Source organism: Oncorhynchus mykiss, chromosome 18 (genome assembly GCF_013265735.2).
Source record: "Oncorhynchus mykiss isolate Arlee chromosome 18, USDA_OmykA_1.1, whole genome shotgun sequence".
NCBI classification, from domain to species: Eukaryota; Metazoa; Chordata; class Actinopteri; order Salmoniformes; family Salmonidae; genus Oncorhynchus; species Oncorhynchus mykiss.
In genome coordinates, this window is record NC_048582.1 from 65,093,891 (window position 1) to 65,111,082 (window position 17,192).

General features: G+C 43.6%; 1 protein-coding gene across 4 annotated transcripts in view; it reads right to left on the reverse strand.

The window, feature by feature from the left end:
- Positions 1–17,192, reverse strand: part of LOC110496698 (enhancer of filamentation 1) — a 64,401-nt gene that overhangs the window by 37,235 nt on the left and 9,974 nt on the right. Inside the window, exon 1 of one of the 4 annotated variants that reach the window (XM_036953539.1) lies at positions 8,898–9,865. The exons of 2 other annotated variants lie outside the window; for them this stretch is intronic. In XM_036953539.1, coding sequence (XP_036809434.1) covers positions 8,898–8,912 — 15 coding nt within the window. In that variant the 5' untranslated portion in view covers positions 8,913–9,865. Of the gene's footprint in view, positions 1–8,897; positions 9,866–17,192 lie in introns of those variants that run through there. One more of the 4 variants, XM_036953536.1, reaches the window with a different exon arrangement.

The following is a 17,192-nucleotide window of genomic DNA, read 5'->3' on the forward strand; positions in this document are numbered from 1 at the left end:
GATACAGTACAAATATAGATATCTATATCCATCTAACCTCCTTTATGGATGTAAGTTTGGTTAATTGCTGAGACAACAGTTCTGAAAGCAACGCCTCTGCTCTAGTAAGATTCCATGTAATATGTACAGTATGAGAAGGACTGGAGAGGTCACTACCACAACAACAACAGATATGACAAGGACTGGAGAGGTCACTACCACAACAACAGATATGAGAAGGACAGGAGAGGTCACTACCACAACAACAACAGATATGAGAAGGACAGGAGAGGTCAATACCACAACAACAGACATGAGAAGGACAGGAGAGGTCAATACCACAACAACAACCGATATGAGAAGGACAGGAGAGGTCACTACCACAACAACAGATATGAGAAGGACAGGAGAGGTCACTACCACAACAACAGACATGAGAAGGACAGGAGAGGTCAATACCACAACAACAACCGATATGAGAAGGACAGGAGAGGTCACTACCACAACAACAACAGACATGAGAAGGACAGGAGAGGTCACTACCACAACAACAACAGATATGAGAAGGACTTGAGAGGTCACTACCACAACAACAACAGACATGAGAAGGACAGGAGAGGTCACTACCACAACAACAGACATGAGAAGGACAGGAGAGGTCACTACCACAACAACAGACATGAGAAGGACAGGAGAGGTCACTACCACAACAACAGACATGAGAAGGACAGGAGAGATCACTACCACAACAACAGATATGAGAAGTACAGGAGAGGTCACTACCACAACAACAACATATATAAGAAGGACAGGAGAGGTCACTACCACAACAACAGACATGAGAAGGACAGGAGAGGTCACTACCACAACAACAGACATGAGAAGGACAGGAGAGGTCACTACCACAACAACAGACATGAGAAGGACAGGAGAGATCACTACCACAACAACAGACATAAGAAGGACAGGAGAGGTCACTACCACAACAACAACAGATATGAGAAGGACTGGAGAGGTTACTACCACAACAACAGACATGAGAAGGACTCATCTTACCACACAAACAAACAAAAACAACCACACACACACACACACACACACACACACACACAGTGAAAAAGCTTTGCTCAGTTAATCTTTCAGAGTGTAAAGATAAAAACTCCACTAATTTTAACACCTCTAAACCACCAATAGTCTGCTAGTTCTCACATCTGACTGTCAGTGGTTAGCTTCCCCTAGTATCAACAGCTTTACCTCACACACTAAAAACACAAAACACTCTTGCACACACACATTGCAAACACACACACACACTTCTTATTTTTGCAGGTTTGAAGCACCAAGGCATTTACCCAGAGATGGCAACAAACTTAACACCTCTTCTTCTTTTTTGACTATTTCATCTGAACAATTGATCTTTCGTAACTGCATCTGGTCTAAACACTTCCCCAGGATGCAGAGTCTCTGCCCCTCTCACACACGCACGCACACGCACACGCACACGCACACGCACACACACACACACACACACACACACACACACACACACACACAACAGCCAATATACAGTAGTGAGGTAGCTCAAAGCCAACACTTTGTCAACACTTATTAGCAAAAGTTGATGCATACTGACCGTGAATAAACTCAACTGTTATACTGTGGTAACTGGACTTCTGAGGTTTGACAACTGTGAGTGAGCACAGATGCGCGCGCGCACACACACACACACACACACACATACATATACACTCACACATACATATACACTCACACACACACACACACACACACACACACACACACACACACATACTAATACAAGCTCTTCCTGCTATGCAAAGTTTGGGTTTCAAGGGGCTAAAGTTAACCGTTTATAGTAATGATTCAGATTTGTTCATGCAAAGCACTTCGGCAGAATCAATGACTCAGAAGAGTATTAAACCAGAATAGGATTCCAGTTACCGTGAGCTGAATATAGTCTTGATATATTGTGACTGCAAAAACATGATGATACCGGCCATGCAAATGACCTAACAGAAATGTTGAGACTGAGAAATCATTTTGACCTAAAGTGAGGAGGAAATAAAAATATTCTCCTATTTGTTGGTCTGCGTTTGGTCTGTGCTACTACACATCTGTAATTGGAACACGTGGGACGACCAGTGAGTGCATGCGTACATATATCCCTGGTAAAAACATTGGCTAGTCATAAGGAGGTGACTCAGCAGGCTGTTGATCCTCCAGTAAACATCTGTCCTCCATCTGTCAGTGGGTTGTGAGGCTGGGAGGCCCCTGCTCTTACTCTACTGATGACAACCAATGGGCTTCCTTGGATCCTGGAACATGGAAGTTGTCTTTTAACGAGCAGTAAGTACCGGGTGAGAGGGGGAAAGACGGGCATTCCACCACCTCTCACGACAGGAACCATGAAAAACCAGGGAAGGGTCTTTATGGGTCTTCTGTTACCCAACGTCCCTGACCAGGGAAGGGTCTTTATGGGTCTTCTGTTACCCAACGTCCCTGACCAGGGAAGGGTCTTTATGGTCCTTCTGTTACCCAACGTCCCTGACCAGGGAAGGGTCTTCTGTTACCCAACATCCCTGACCAGGGAAGGGTCTTCATGGTCCTTCTGTTACCCAACGTCCCTGACCAGGGAAGGGTCTGTATGGTCCTTCTGTTACCCAACGTCCCTGACCAGGGAAGGGTCTTCATGGTCCTTCTGTTACCCAACGTCCCTGACCAGGGAAGGGTCTTCATGGTCCTTCTGTTACCCAACGTCCCTGACCAGGGAAGGGTCTGTATGGTCCTTCTGTTACCCAACGTCCCTGACCAGGGAAGGGTCTTCATGGTCCTTCTGTTACCCAACGTCCCTGACCAGGGAAGGGTCTTTCTGGTCCTTCTGTTACCCAACATCCCTGACCAGGGAAGAGTCTTTCTGGTTCCTTGATTTGATCTATAGGTTATGCATCAAAGTAGCCTATTTTGCATTGATAAGCAATTACAATCTCAGTGACTGTTTAAAACATTTATAATAACTAGTGATTCCAGGCAACTGGTAAAAACAGCGTCGAGATGTGTACCTTTTCTATGGCATTCTGGTCTGAATACATTCAAGCAGCATATTTATTTATTTTATTTAACGAGGCAAGTCAGTTAAGAACAAATTCTTATTTTCAATGACGGCCTAGGAACAGTGGGTTAACTGCCTGTTATGGGGCAGAACGACAGATTTGTACCTTGTCAGCTCGGGGATTTGAACTTGCAACCTTCCAGTTACTAGTCCAACTCTCTAACCACTAGGCTACCCTGCCACCTCACATTAACTGGGATAACATTGTAGGTTATACAAAAGCAAGTAAAGAGAGCATATTATTTAATTCTATATCTAATTATTTCACATGGAGCTGTGGGAAGCTAAAAAAGGCTAGCTAGCGTGCTATGTTTTAATCGAGGCTAAAGCCAGCTATTCAGGCTGCCAGCTAGCTACTACGTAACTACTAACGTCCCTAAACAGAGAGGGGGTTTTCTAGTCCTTCTCTTACCTAACATCACTAATGGCATGATTATACAGGGAGACAGTGGTAATGATCCACCCAGGATTCCCTTCCAGGTATCTACAACAAAACATTCTTCAGTATGTTGACTCACTGTGTCTGTCGCTTGGTAGATAGCTTCATCACAAACTGATAACATGGAGTACTAATCTAGCACTAGTAGTTAGACAATAGTTTTAAGATAAGAATTGAACACATAAACAGTTTGTGTGTCTCCAGACACGTAGGCTAATGATTGAAGAGAAAGAAAACTCTGATTCACACATGACCTAGTTGGAGATGTGTCTCACGTCTCTCTGTCCACGGCTGGGAGACGTCTGGCTAGTGATATATAGTCTTGGTCTCATATGCTGTTGTCATTGGACGTGTGGAATAGTGCAGCGTTGAACTGTCCAGACCCACACCTGGAGGCTGGAACATACACAGATACATGTATATCCAGCCGTTTACCCCCTTTCATTCCCTTAACTTAGACCTACCACCCCTCCACCCACTCTGGGGAGTTTCATGACTCAGACACTTCTATATCAACAGGGGTATCAACAGGGTCTCGCCGAAGCACAAATAACAGTTCACTCATTTGTTTGTGGGAACACGTATGCTTAGTTGCTGACCAACCTGAAAATAAAAAGCCTTTACGTAATGTTACCACTGAATGGGGCCCCACCTTCCCTCCCAGCTCCAAGTCAGTCAGTATTCAGGAAGGGCTCACTGGGTGGCTTTGGCTCTGCCTCCAGAGTACACATCAGCCTAATGAAGGTGCTTTGGGTAAATGAGCTCACAAATACGACGGTCCAAATTCCCCCTCTGCTTCAGCCAACATGTCCCTAGGCAACGGGAGAGAGTAGTAGCCCTAGCTGCAATTAAGGAGACAAGGATTTAAACCGCTCCCAAGCCCCCCCCCCCCCCCCGCAGATGTGGTACCCCGCAATGGGCTGGTGTGAAAATTAGGGCCAGCCCATCTTTAACACCTGCCCCGGGGGTGATGGTGGTGCATACTGCATAAGAAAGGGTGAACCAGCACACCTCATTTGGCCTCATTTCACCATACTGTAGGTAAATATAGAAAATAATTATAGTAATGATGGTGGAAATGAGAACCTGACGACTTTGAACGGCCTGTTCCTCTGAGTGTTCTGTTTCTCTGTTCTGTTCTGTTCCTCTGTTCTGTTCTGTTCCTCTGTTCTGTTCTGTTCCTCTGTTCTGTTCCTCTGAGTGTTCTGTTCCTCTGAGTGTTCTGTTCCTCTGAGTGTTCTGTTCCTCTGTTCTGTTCCTCTGAGTGTTCTGTTCTTCTGTTCTGTTCCTCTGAGTGTTCTGTTCCTCTGTTCTGTTCTGTTCCTCAGTTATGTTCTGTTCCTCTGTTCTGCTCTGTTCCTCTGTGTGTTATGTTCCTCTGAGTGTTTTGTTCCTCTGTTCTGTTCTTCTGAGTGTTCTGTTCCTCTGTTCTGTTATGTTCCTCTGAGTGTTCTGTTCCTCTGTTCTGTTCCTCTGTTCTGTTCTGTTCCTCTGAGTGTCCTGTTCCTATGACTGTTCTGTTCCTCTGAGTGTTCTGTTCCTCTGAGTGTTCTGTTCCTCTGTACTGCTCTGTTCTGCTCTGTTCCTCTGTTCTGTTCTGTTCCTCTGAGTGTTCTCTTCCTCTCTTCTGTTCCTCTGTTCTGTTCATCTGAGTGTTCTATTCCTCTATTCTGTTCTGTTCTGTTCCTCTGAGTGTTCTGTTCCTCTGTTCTGTTCCTCTGAGTGTTCTGTTCCTCTGTTCTGTTCCTCTGGGTGTTCTGTTCCTCTGTTCTGTTCTGTTCCTCTGAGTGTTCTGTTCCTCTGTTCTGTTCCTCTGAGTGTTCTGTTCCTCTGTTCTGTTCCTCTGAGTGTTCTGTTCCTCTGTTCTGTTCTGTTCCTCAGTTATGTTCTGTTCCTCTGAGTGTTCTGTTCCTCTGTGTGTTCTGTTCCTCTGAGTGTTATGTTCCTCTGTTCTGTTCTTCTGAGTGTTCTGTTCCTCTGAGTGTTCTGTTCTGTTCCTCTGAGTGTTCTGTTCCTCTGGGTGTTCTGTTCCCCTGAGTGTTCTGTTCTGTTCCTCTAAGTGTTCTGTTCTGTTCCTCTGGGTGCTTGGTTCCTCTGAGTGTTCTGTTCTGTTCCTCTGATTGTTCTGTTCCTCTGAGTGTTCTGTTCTGTTCCTCTGGGTGTTCTGTTCCTCTGGGTGTTCTGTTCCTCTGGGTGTTCTGTTCCTCTGAGTGTTCTGTTCCTCTGGGTGTTCTGTTCCTCTGAGTGTTCTGTTCGGTTCCTCTGGGTGTTCTGTTCCTCTGAGTGTTCTGTTCTGTTCCTCTGAATGGTCTGTTCCTCTGAGTGTTCTGTTCTGTTCTGTTCCTCTGAGTGTAGCCTCATGCTGAGGCTATTTTGTTATGTTCCTCTGAGTATAGCCTCATGCTGAGGTTGTTCTGTTCTCTTACCCTGTGTGCTGCTAGCCTGCTAAAGCTAAGGCAGTTCTGTTCTGTTGCCCTGTGTGCTGCTAGCCTGCTAAAGCTAAGACAGTTCTGTTCTGTTACCCTGTGTGCTGCTAGCCTGCTAAAGCTAAGGCAGTTCTGTTCTGTTACCCTGTGTGCTGCTAGCCTGCTAAAGCTGAGGCAGTTTTGTTCTGTTACCCTGTGTGCTGCTAGCCTGCTAAAGCTAAAGCAGTTCTGTTCTGTTACCCTGTGTGCTGCTAGCCTGCTAAAGCTGAGGCAGTTCTGTTCTGTAACCCTGAGTGCTGCTAGCCTGCTAAAGCTAAGGCAGTTCTGTTCTGTTACCCTGTGTGCTGCTAGCCTGCTAAAGCTAAGACAGTTCTGTTCTGTTACCCTGTGTGCTGCTAGCCTGCTAAAGCTAAGGCAGTTCTGTTCTGTTACCCTGTGTGCTGCTAGCCTGCTAAAGCTGAGGCAGTTTTGTTCTGTTACCCTGTGTGCTGCTAGCCTGCTAAAGCTAAGGCAGTTCTGTTCTGTTACCCTGTGTGCTGCTAGCCTGCTAAAGCTGAGGCTGTTCTGTTCTTCTGAGTGTTGCTAGCCTGCTGAGGCTGTTCTGTACCTCTGAGTGTTGCTGAGCATCACAGCCAAATGGCACCCTATTCCCTATATAGTGCACTACTTTTGTAGTATATATGGGTGCCAAATGGGACGCAGCGCGAATTAATTGGCCGTGAGGAAGATCAGAGCTCAGGGTACATTTCTTAATGTGGATCTAGCCTAGAGATTGCTGCCGATCCTCTGACTACTAAGGCCTTTAAAACACTGCTGATCCTCTGATTACTAAGGCCTTTAAAACACTGCTGATCCTCTGATTACTAAGACCTTTAAAACACTGCTGATCCTCTGATTACTAAGACCTTTAAAACACTGCTGATCCTCTGATTACTAAGACCTTTAAAACACTGCTGATCCTCTGATTACTAAGACCTTTAAAACACTGCTGATCCTCTGATTACTAAGACCTTTAAAACACTGCTGATCCTCTGATTACTAAGACCTTTAAAACACTGCCGATCCACTGATTACTAAGACCTTTAAAACACTGCTGATCCTCTGATTACTAAGGCCTTTAAAACACTGCTGATCCTCTGATTACTAAGACCTTTAAAACACTGCTGATCCTCTGATTACTAAGGCCTTTAAAACACTGCTGATCCTCTGATTACTAAGGCCTTTAAAACACTGCCGATCCACTGATTACTAAGACCTTTAAAACACTGCTGATCCTATGATTACCAAGGCCTTTTAAATGCTGGCCAATGTGAATGTAATAACATAATTACAGACTGGGTGAAACCCCATGTCCTGAGTTTCTCCAATTCTCCCAATGCCAGTAAGGCCTATACCACGTCACAACGTCGACTTTTCCATGTCTAAAGTAGCCTAGTACCAGTCTGTAAGGAGGCATTAGCAACAATCTATTATAGCATGCCACATTTTCTATCCCCTTGCAGTTTATGATGCCATGTGTATACAGACTACAGTCCAGCTACAGACTACAGTACAGTAGTAAATCAACGCTACAGTCCAGTTACAGACTACAGTACAGTAGTAAATCAACACTACAGTCCAGCTACAGACTACAGTACAGTAGTAAATCAACACTACAGTCCAGCTACAGACTACAGTACAGTAGTAAATCAACACTACAGTCCAGCTACAGACTACAGTACAGTAGTAAATCAACACTACAGTCCAGCTACAGACTACAGTACAGTAGTAAATCAACACTACAGTCCAGCTACAGACTACAGTACAGTAGTAAATCAACACTACAGTCCAGCTACAGACTACAGTACAGTAGTAAATCAACACTACAGTCCAGCTACAGACTACAGTACAGCCAGTATTTAGATAGTCCATAATAACACACTCCATGCTGAAGCTAACGTCACTGACAAACTCAAGTCAATAGTCATTTTGATCACATTCTGCTGGAAAGCAAAAGTGAAACGGATTAACCAATAGCCAAACTGTGGTAAAGATGGCTCTCTAAATACATTTTGTGCACAAGTCGTTATCAATAAAAGACCACAGTAAGATCCAGATCGTTCTATTTGCCTTCTGGATGGGCATGGAGACCCGCAGCGCCTTTAAAACCATTGACAACTGCGTACCGTTTTCAAGGGATTTGTAAAAAATAATAAAAACACTTGTGGGTCAGATATCATCACCTCTTGAAGAGCAGAGTCAGAACTACGAATGTCAGACTATTCCATACAAAACAACAATGTACATTTAGCTCTGTCATCAGAGTTATAGGCCTACAGCAAGCGGGCTAGGCCTAACTGCATACTTCTCATGATCAGTAGGCTTAACATCAATTGATTATGTCATTTCAAATACGTGAGGGTAGCCTAATAACAGATCATGTCAATATAGCTGGATAACAAGCTTTCAGGGAATAAACCAGATGGCTATGTACCCAGATATTGTTTGATTTGCTTTCCATCTGTAGTAGTGACACTAGTTCGACTGACAACTTTACCAGGACGATGTCAAGCTCTTTCCAAAAGCCTAATCTCTGATGAAGGAAGTGAAATAACACGTTTTTTGTTTGTTGCTTAGCTAGCTAGCTACATGCCAAATGGATCTGGCTACCCTCACAAATACATGATCAATTGATGTTTACTGGTTGCTGTACAACTCTGATGACAGAGCGAAATGTGAAATAATAGGAACGGTGTAGTTCCCACGATGCTCTTCAAGAGATGATATTAAAACCAAATTAGTTTGAACATTTATTTAACAATCCCTTGAAAACAGCACATAGTTGTCAATGGTTTTAGCAGAGCTGGGGATCTCCTTGCTCCCCAGCAGTCAAATACATAGGGGAAATGGTATATAAATATAAGGGTAGCTCGTTGTCACCCACCTTCCCGCCTCTCATCCATGATTCACTATATTCCGCTACACACAGGGACACATTGATAGTATCACCGAAATCTTCCGGTAAACAGTGACGCCATGGCAACTGTAACTTCAACAGGATACGATGTGCAATGTAGTGTCTAACTGCAATGCATGTTGGTACAAACCACACACGCGCGCGCGCTAAGCTTCACCGTGACATTTCCACAAGATGTAGGCGAGCACCAAACTGATGTGCTCAGTCAAAACAGCCCCGTACCTTCCACCCTGTGTGTTGGGTTTCAGAACAGACGTGTCATCGATTTCAGTCTTACATGTGATCATTTCACATATCAAAAGTCAAATCTAATATTGTTGATAGAACCCTTCCCATTTGAGACTCTCCTCTCTTGTGTCTACTGTGTTGGTTAGGTATTCCACCCTCACCAACTTCCACCAAACCAACTTTCAACGAAGACTAGCAGTAAAAGTCTAGATGAAAGCTTTAAATTGTGGGCAGGTCAGAATGTCAGATAGCACAACATCTAAAGACCTTCATTGACCCCAATCACAGAGTACAGTCTGACCGTCTCCAAGCCCATTACGTAAAACACATGTCTTCCGCACCCTTGGGTCAGCCCTCAGTTTGTTAGTTTTATTGTCACATTGATGACATGATGTCCACCTCACTCCTCTCCATTTCCACCCCATTCCTCCTTAGCCTGAAGCAGTTCCTGTTTACACACTCAGACTCTAGCCTGATTTATCTCTGTCTGGCCACGTAGACAACTGAAACCCTCTACCACAGAAAAGAACACAGATAACACAGCTACACACGGGTATATTATTTGAATTGTGTATTGAATAGCCTTCTCCAAAAGGGCTCAGTATAGTAGTGTATTGAATAGCCTTCTCCAAAAGGGCTCAGTATAGTAGTGTATTGAATAGCCTTCTCCAAAAGGACTCAGTATAGTAGTGTATTGAATAGCCTTCTCCAAAAGGGCTCAGTATAGTAGTGTATTGAATAGCCTTCTCCAAAAGGACTCAGTATAGTAGTGTATTGAATAGCCTTCTCCAAAAGGGTTCAGTATAGTAGTGTATTGAATAGCCTTCTCCAAAAGGGTTCAGTATAGTAGTGTATTGAATAGCCTTCTCCAAAAGGACTCAGTATAGTAGTGTATTGAATAGCCTTCTCCAAAGGGGTTCAGTATAGTAGTGTATTGAATAGCCTTCTCCAAAAGGGTTCAGTATAGTAGTGTATTGAATAGCCTTCTCCAAAAGGGTTCAGTATAGTAGTGTATTGAATAGCCTTCTCCAAAAGGACTCAGTATAGTAGTGTATTGAATAGCCTTCTCCAAAAGGACTCAGTATAGTAGTGTATTGAATAGCCTTCTCCAAAAGGGTTCAGTATAGTAGTGTATTGAATAGCCTTCTCCAAAAGGGTTCAGTATAGTAGTGTATTGAATAGCCTTCTCCAAAAGGGCTCAGTATAGTAGTGTATTGAATAGCCTTCTCCAAAAGGGCTCAGTATAGTAGTGTATTGAATAGCCTTCTCCAAAAGGACTCAGTATAGTAGTGTATTGAATAGCCTTCTCCAAAAGGGTTCAGTATAGTAGTGTATTGAATAGCCTTCTCCAAAAGGGTTCAGTATAGTAGTGTATTGAATAGCCTTCTCCAAAAGGGCTCAGTATAGTAGTGTATTGAATAGCCTTCTCCAAAAGGGTTCAGTATAGTAGTGTATTGAATAGCCTTCTCCAAAAGGGCTCAGTATAGTAGTGTATTGAATAGCCTTCTCCAAAAGGGCTCAGTATAGTAGTGTATTGAATAGCCTTCTCCAAAAGGGCTCAGTATAGTAGTGTATTGAATAGCCTTCTCCAAAAGGACTCAGTATAGTAGTGTATTGAATAGCCTTCTCCAAAAGGGTTCAGTATAGTAGTGTATTGAATAGCCTTCTCCAAAAGGGCTCAGTATAGTAGTGTATTGAATAGCCTTCTCCAAAAGGGTTCAGTATAGTAGTGTATTGAATAGCCTTCTCCAAAAGGGCTCAGTATAGTAGTGTATTGAATAGCCTTCTCCAAAAGGGTTCAGTATAGTAGTGTATTGAATAGCCTTCTCCAAAAGGGTTCAGTATAGTAGTGTATTGAATAGCCTTCTCCAAAAGGACTCAGTATAGTAGTGTATTGAATAGCCTTCTCCAAAAGGGTTCAGTATAGTAGTGTATTGAATAGCCTTCTCCAAAAGGGTTCAGTATAGTAGTGTATTGAATAGCCTTCTCCAAAAGGACTCAGTATAGTAGTGTATTGAATAGCCTTCTCCAAAAGGACTCAGTATAGTAGTGTATTGAATAGCCTTCTCCAAAAGGGTTCAGTATAGTAGTGTATTGAATAGCCTTCTCCAAAAGGGTTCAGTATAGTAGTGTATTGAATAGCCTTCTCCAAAAGGGCTCAGTATAGTAGTGTATTGAATAGCCTTCTCCAAAAGGGCTCAGTATAGTAGTGTATTGAATAGCCTTCTCCAAAAGGACTCAGTATAGTAGTGTATTGAATAGCCTTCTCCAAAAGGGTTCAGTATAGTAGTGTATTGAATAGCCTTCTCCAAAAGGGTTCAGTATAGTAGTGTATTGAATAGCCTTCTCCAAAAGGGCTCAGTATAGTAGTGTATTGAATAGCCTTCTCCAAAAGGGTTCAGTATAGTAGTGTATTGAATAGCCTTCTCCAAAAGGGCTCAGTATAGTAGTGTATTGAATAGCCTTCTCCAAAAGGGCTCAGTATAGTAGTGTATTGAATAGCCTTCTCCAAAAGGGCTCAGTATAGTAGTGTATTGAATAGCCTTCTCCAAAAGGACTCAGTATAGTAGTGTATTGAATAGCCTTCTCCAAAAGGGCTCAGTATAGTAGTGTATTGAATAGCCTTCTCCAAAAGGGCTCAGTATAGTAGTGTATTGAATAGCCTTCTCCAAAAGGGCTCAGTATAGTAGTGTATTGAATAGCCTTCTCCAAAAGGGTTCAGTATAGTAGTGTATTGAATAGCCTTCTCCAAAAGGGCTCAGTATAGTAGTGTATTGAAAAGCCTTCTCCAAAAGGACTCAGTATAGTAGTGTATTGAATAGCCTTCTCCAAAAGGGCTGAGTATAGTAGTGTATTGAATAGCCTTCTCCAAAAGGGTTCAGTATAGTAGTGTATTGAATAGCCTTCTCCAAAAGGGCTCAGTATAGTAGTGTATTGAATAGCCTTCTCCAAAAGGGCTCAGTATAGTAGTGTATTGAATAGCCTTCTCCAAAAGGGCTCAGTATAGTAGTGTATTGAATAGCCTTCTCCAAAAGGGCTCAGTATAGTAGTGTATTGAATAGCCTTCTCCAAAAGGGCTCAGTATAGTAGTGTATTGAATAGCCTTCTCCAAAAAGGCTCAGTATAGTAGTGTATTGAATAGCCTTCTCCAAAAGGACTCAGTATAGTAGTGTATTGAATAGCCTTCTCCAAAAGGGCTCAGTATAGTAGTGTATTGAATAGCCTTCTCCAAAGGGGTTCAGTATAGTAGTGTATTGAATAGCCTTCTCCAAAAAGGCTCAGTATAGTAGTGTATTGAATAGCCTTCTCCAAAAGGACTCAGTATAGTAGTGTATTGAATAGCCTTCTCCAAAAGGGCTCAGTATAGTAGTGTATTGAATAGCCTTCTCCAAAAGGGTTCAGTATAGTAGTGTATTGAAAAGCCTTCTCCAAAAGGACTCAGTATAGTAGTGTATTGAATAGCCTTCTCCAAAAGGGTTCAGTATAGTAGTGTATTGAAAAGCCTTCTCCAAAAGGGCTCAGTATAGTAGTGTATTGAATAGCCTTCTCCAAAAGGGTTCAGTATAGTAGTGTATTGAATAGCCTTCTCCAAAAGGGCTCAGTATAGTAGTGTATTGAAAAGCCTTCTCCAAAAGGGCTCAGTATAGTAGTGTATTGAAAAGCCTTCTCCAAAAGGACTCAGTATAGTAGTGTATTGAATAGCCTTCTCCAAAAGGGCTCAGTATAGTAGTGTATTGAATAGCCTTCTCCAAAAGGGCTCAGTATAGTAGCGTATTGAATAGCCTTCTCCAAAAGGGCTCAGTATAGTAGTATATTGAATAGCCTTCTCCAAAAAGGCTCAGTATAGTAGTGTATTGAATAGCCTTCTCCAAAAGGACTCAGTATAGTAGTGTATTGAATAGCCTTCTCCAAAAGGGTTCGGTATAGTAGTGTATTGTGTAATACAGTCCTTGACATACCTAAAAGCCAGGCCAGAAGACTTTTGACTCTCAACTAATGTAACGGTATTCATGGGATCAAAGATAAAGAGGTCTCAGCTCTGGGGAAGAAGGGGGTTCTATTAAGAGGAATAAGGGGCGTAAAAGATGCCAGGGGGGGGGGGGGGGGGGGGGGGGATGTAACCTAGTAACCCTTGGGGACATAATCCGTCAAAGCTATTGGCCGAGATGTACGATGTGTTTACGGTATCTCTACAGGAACACATTTCATGGCTTTACATAGAAACACACCAGATTCGCTTCACACTGTCCTCTCAATTTCACGCTCCACTAAGAGGTTCTGCCCGAACACAAAAATATAAAACGTCCTCCATCGTAGTATCTTTAATTCATAAACGGACCACTTTGGGGAAAAAAATAAGAGTATTTACTCCACAAAGAGTGACATTATAAAACAAGATATTTGCCGGCTTACAAAATAGCAACTAACGTAGACACTGCTATATACTCACTCTAACACAGACACCCACACTGACTCTCCCAGGCACTAAACGCACAGTAGCTGCTTGCATACAAGGCAATTTGTTGTGAAAGCTGAGCTTGAGAATGCCTTAGCAGCATGGGGACTTCTTGGCTGGACCACCATGTTCTCAGCTGTCAAGGTTCTTTTAGTTTGACATCAGGACGGAATCCCAAATGGCACCCTATTCCCTAGACGGTGAACAACTTTTGACCTAGGCCCATATTCCCAACCATCTCAGAGTGATCTAGGATCAGTTTGATTGATTTCCTCCTAAGGTTAAACATGGAAATTATTGGTTTTGTATTGTTATTGATGTAAGGCAGAGAACTCTCAGGCGCCGCGGCCCATAATGCATTCTGCCTCTCCCCACAGCAGGGGGTGGGGAACCTTTGTTCATTCATAGCAGGGGAATGTGCTCTTCACGCTGTTCACAGTGGAACATTTTGTTGACCGGGGGAAGGGGGGGGGGGTGAAGTGGGGGCAACAAGAGGGAGAATTCAGAAATATCTCCAGAGAGGTGTAGAGAAACTGAGTACACACACACACACACACACACAAACACTTATGCAAGCGTACGAGCAAACTACACTCTAAAATGTCTCCCAAACTTTTCACCAGCTCATGAAAACAACGTAGCGAGTCTGTTTTGTGGGGTTCTATATTGAAAGGACTAAGAATGATTTGATATTGAAAGTAAGAACATTGAGATGCAATGGTCGTGTCATACCAATGTACCTGCATAACAATGTCTTTGTGATTACACAGGTACAGGCTCCCTCAGTTAAAGGTTGATTTGTGGGAGAAAGGCCTTGCAACAAAGGAGAGGATTGTATAGTTCAACGATGGCTGAAATCTGCTCCATGAATCAACCCTGTTCTTCTCCTGGAGAATACAAATGCCTGCACGGAGAAGTGCTCTTTCTGAGCAATGCCACACACACACACACACACACACACACACACACACACACACTGTGAACTCTTGGTGGGCCCCGTAGCTGGGGTAAACTCTCGTAGCCAATGAGAAGGGGAAACCTTGAAACAATCAAGTGCATCTTCTGACTAACCTCTCCATACACATTCCTCCAGGAGGGTTTTAGTCATGGGGAGCTCCTGGACTCAACCACCCCACCCCCACCTCACACACCCAGCTCTATTTCCCCTCGCTCCGCCTACCCCACTTCCTATTTCTTTCAGTTTCTTTCTCTTTCAGTATTAGAAACCCCCCCTCCTCTGTCCTCAATCACTGGCTTGCAGAACAATGTATTCACTCTCTCCTCCGCCCCCATTCTCTTTGGACCACTGCCTGGCACCTGAGCCCACAAGAAAGAGAGAAAACACACCCCAGAAGAAGAAAGAGAGAAAACACACCACAGAAGAAGAAAGAGAGAAAACACACCCCAGAAGAAGAAAGAGAGAAAACACACCCCAGAAGAAGAAAGAGAGAAAACACACCACAGAAGAAGAAAGAGAGAAAACACACCCCAGAAGAAGAAAGAGAGAAAACACACCCCAGAAGAAGAAAGAGAGAAAACACACCCCAGAAGAAGAGAGAAAACACACCCCAGAAGAAGAAAGAGAGAAAACACACCACAGAAGAAGAAAGAGAGAAAACACACCCCAGAAGAAGAAAGAGAGAAAACACACCACAGAAGAAGAAAGAGAGAAAACACACCCCAGAAGAAGAAAGAGAGAAAACACACCACAGAAGAAGAAAGAGAGAAAACACACCCCAGAAGAAGAAAGAGAGAAAACACACCCCAGAAGAAGAAAGAGAGAAAACACACCCCAGAAGAAGAAAGAGAGAAAACACACCACAGAAGAAGAAAGAGAGAAAACACACCCCAGAAGAAGAAAGAGAGAAAACACACCCCAGAAGAAGAAAGAGAGAAAACACACCACAGAAGAAGAAGTTCGGTTCACCTAATCACTCTTCACTGTGGTAGTTGAGCCATTTCTACCACGGTTTAAGTACTGTTAGTCTCAAAAGAACCATCTTAAAGGGGGTGGATGTTGGACTACCATGGGTTTGTAGGACTGAGCCATTACGACCAAAATATACACATCACAATATTTTTCTCATTTCTTGATGGTCTGGTGGTATGTGACGGTATGTTTCTGAATAATAACAGTTCTACATTTGTTTTATGAGTAGTGTATGACCCCTTATGACCTATCTTATCCCTCTGCTGTCTTTTACATTCTCCCCCAGGATATTCTCTCTCTCGCCACCCCCCTCGCCCACTCTCTCTCTCGCCCCCCCCCTCTCTCTCTCCCCCTCTCGCCCCCCCTCTCTCTCTCTCTCCCTCTCTCGCCCCCCCCTACTCTCTCTCTCTCTCCCTCTCTCCCTCCCTCTCTCCCTCCCTCCCTCCTCCCTGTTTCAGTGTTATGAATCTGTGAACCCCAGACAGTCCAGTGTTATGAATCTGTGAACCCCAGACAGTCCAGTGTTATGAATCTGTGAACTCCAGACAGTCCAGTGTTATGAATCTGTGAACCCCAGACAGTCCGGCAGGCAGCCAGCGAGTCCATTTCATCTGACCCGGGTGGTTTGAGAAAAGTAGTGGACTATATAGGCCAGGGAATAGTTTGTCATTTGGTACGCATTCAGTGTTCCCAGGGCAAAACATAAACAATCCAGGAGGAATTTAATACTTAACACTTCAGCGCTATGAATAATTCACCTCCAGTAAGAGGAAGAGCATCTGATAGAAGGGACAGAAAACTTCCTGTCAATATTTAACTGGATTAAACTGGGCTATGTCAGAAGATAAAGGCTGTAAACTGTCAACCAGAATGGCTGACTCGGGAACAGACAGAAGATAGCTATTAGTGTGTCATTTAATCTATATAGTGGACTACTTTTGACCACAGGCTAATGGACCCTGGTAAAAAAGTAGTGCACTACATAGGGTGGCATTTGGGACTCAACCTGTGAAGTGTATCCAGAGGTCAGGTCCCTGACTGCCAGACCTATCCCAGCCTAGCATACATCCAACCTTCCCTTTCTTTGTTCCGTTGCATAATTAAGATAGGTTATCACAGATTGAATGGTGTGGTGGTGTCTGTGCTATTGCTAAGCCCTCTCAGACAAACATGGCAGAGTAGAGAGTAGTAGAGAGTAGTGGAGAGAGAAGAGGAGTAGTAGAGAGAGGGGTGGAGGAGTAGAGAGAGGAGTGGAGTAGTAGAGAGTAGTAGAGGAAGGAGTGGAGTAGTATAGAGTGGAGTGGAGTAGTAGAGAGTATTAGAGAGTAGTAGAGAAAGGAGTGGAGTAGTAGAGAGAGGAGTGAAGTAGTAGAGAGAGGAGTGGGGTAGTAGAGAGTAGTAGAGAGTGGAGTGGAGTAGTAGAGAGTAGTAGAGAGTGGAGTGGAGTAGTAGAGAGTAGTAGAGAGTGGAGTGGAGTAGTAGAGAGTAGTAGAGAGTAGTAGAGAGAGGAGTGGAGTAGTAGAGAGTAGAAGAGAGTAGTAGAGAGAGGAGTGGAGTAGTAGAGAGTACTAGAGAAAGGAGTGGAGTAGTAGAGAGAGGAGTGGAGTAGTAGAGAGAGGAGTAGAGTAGTAGAGAGAGGAGTGGAGTA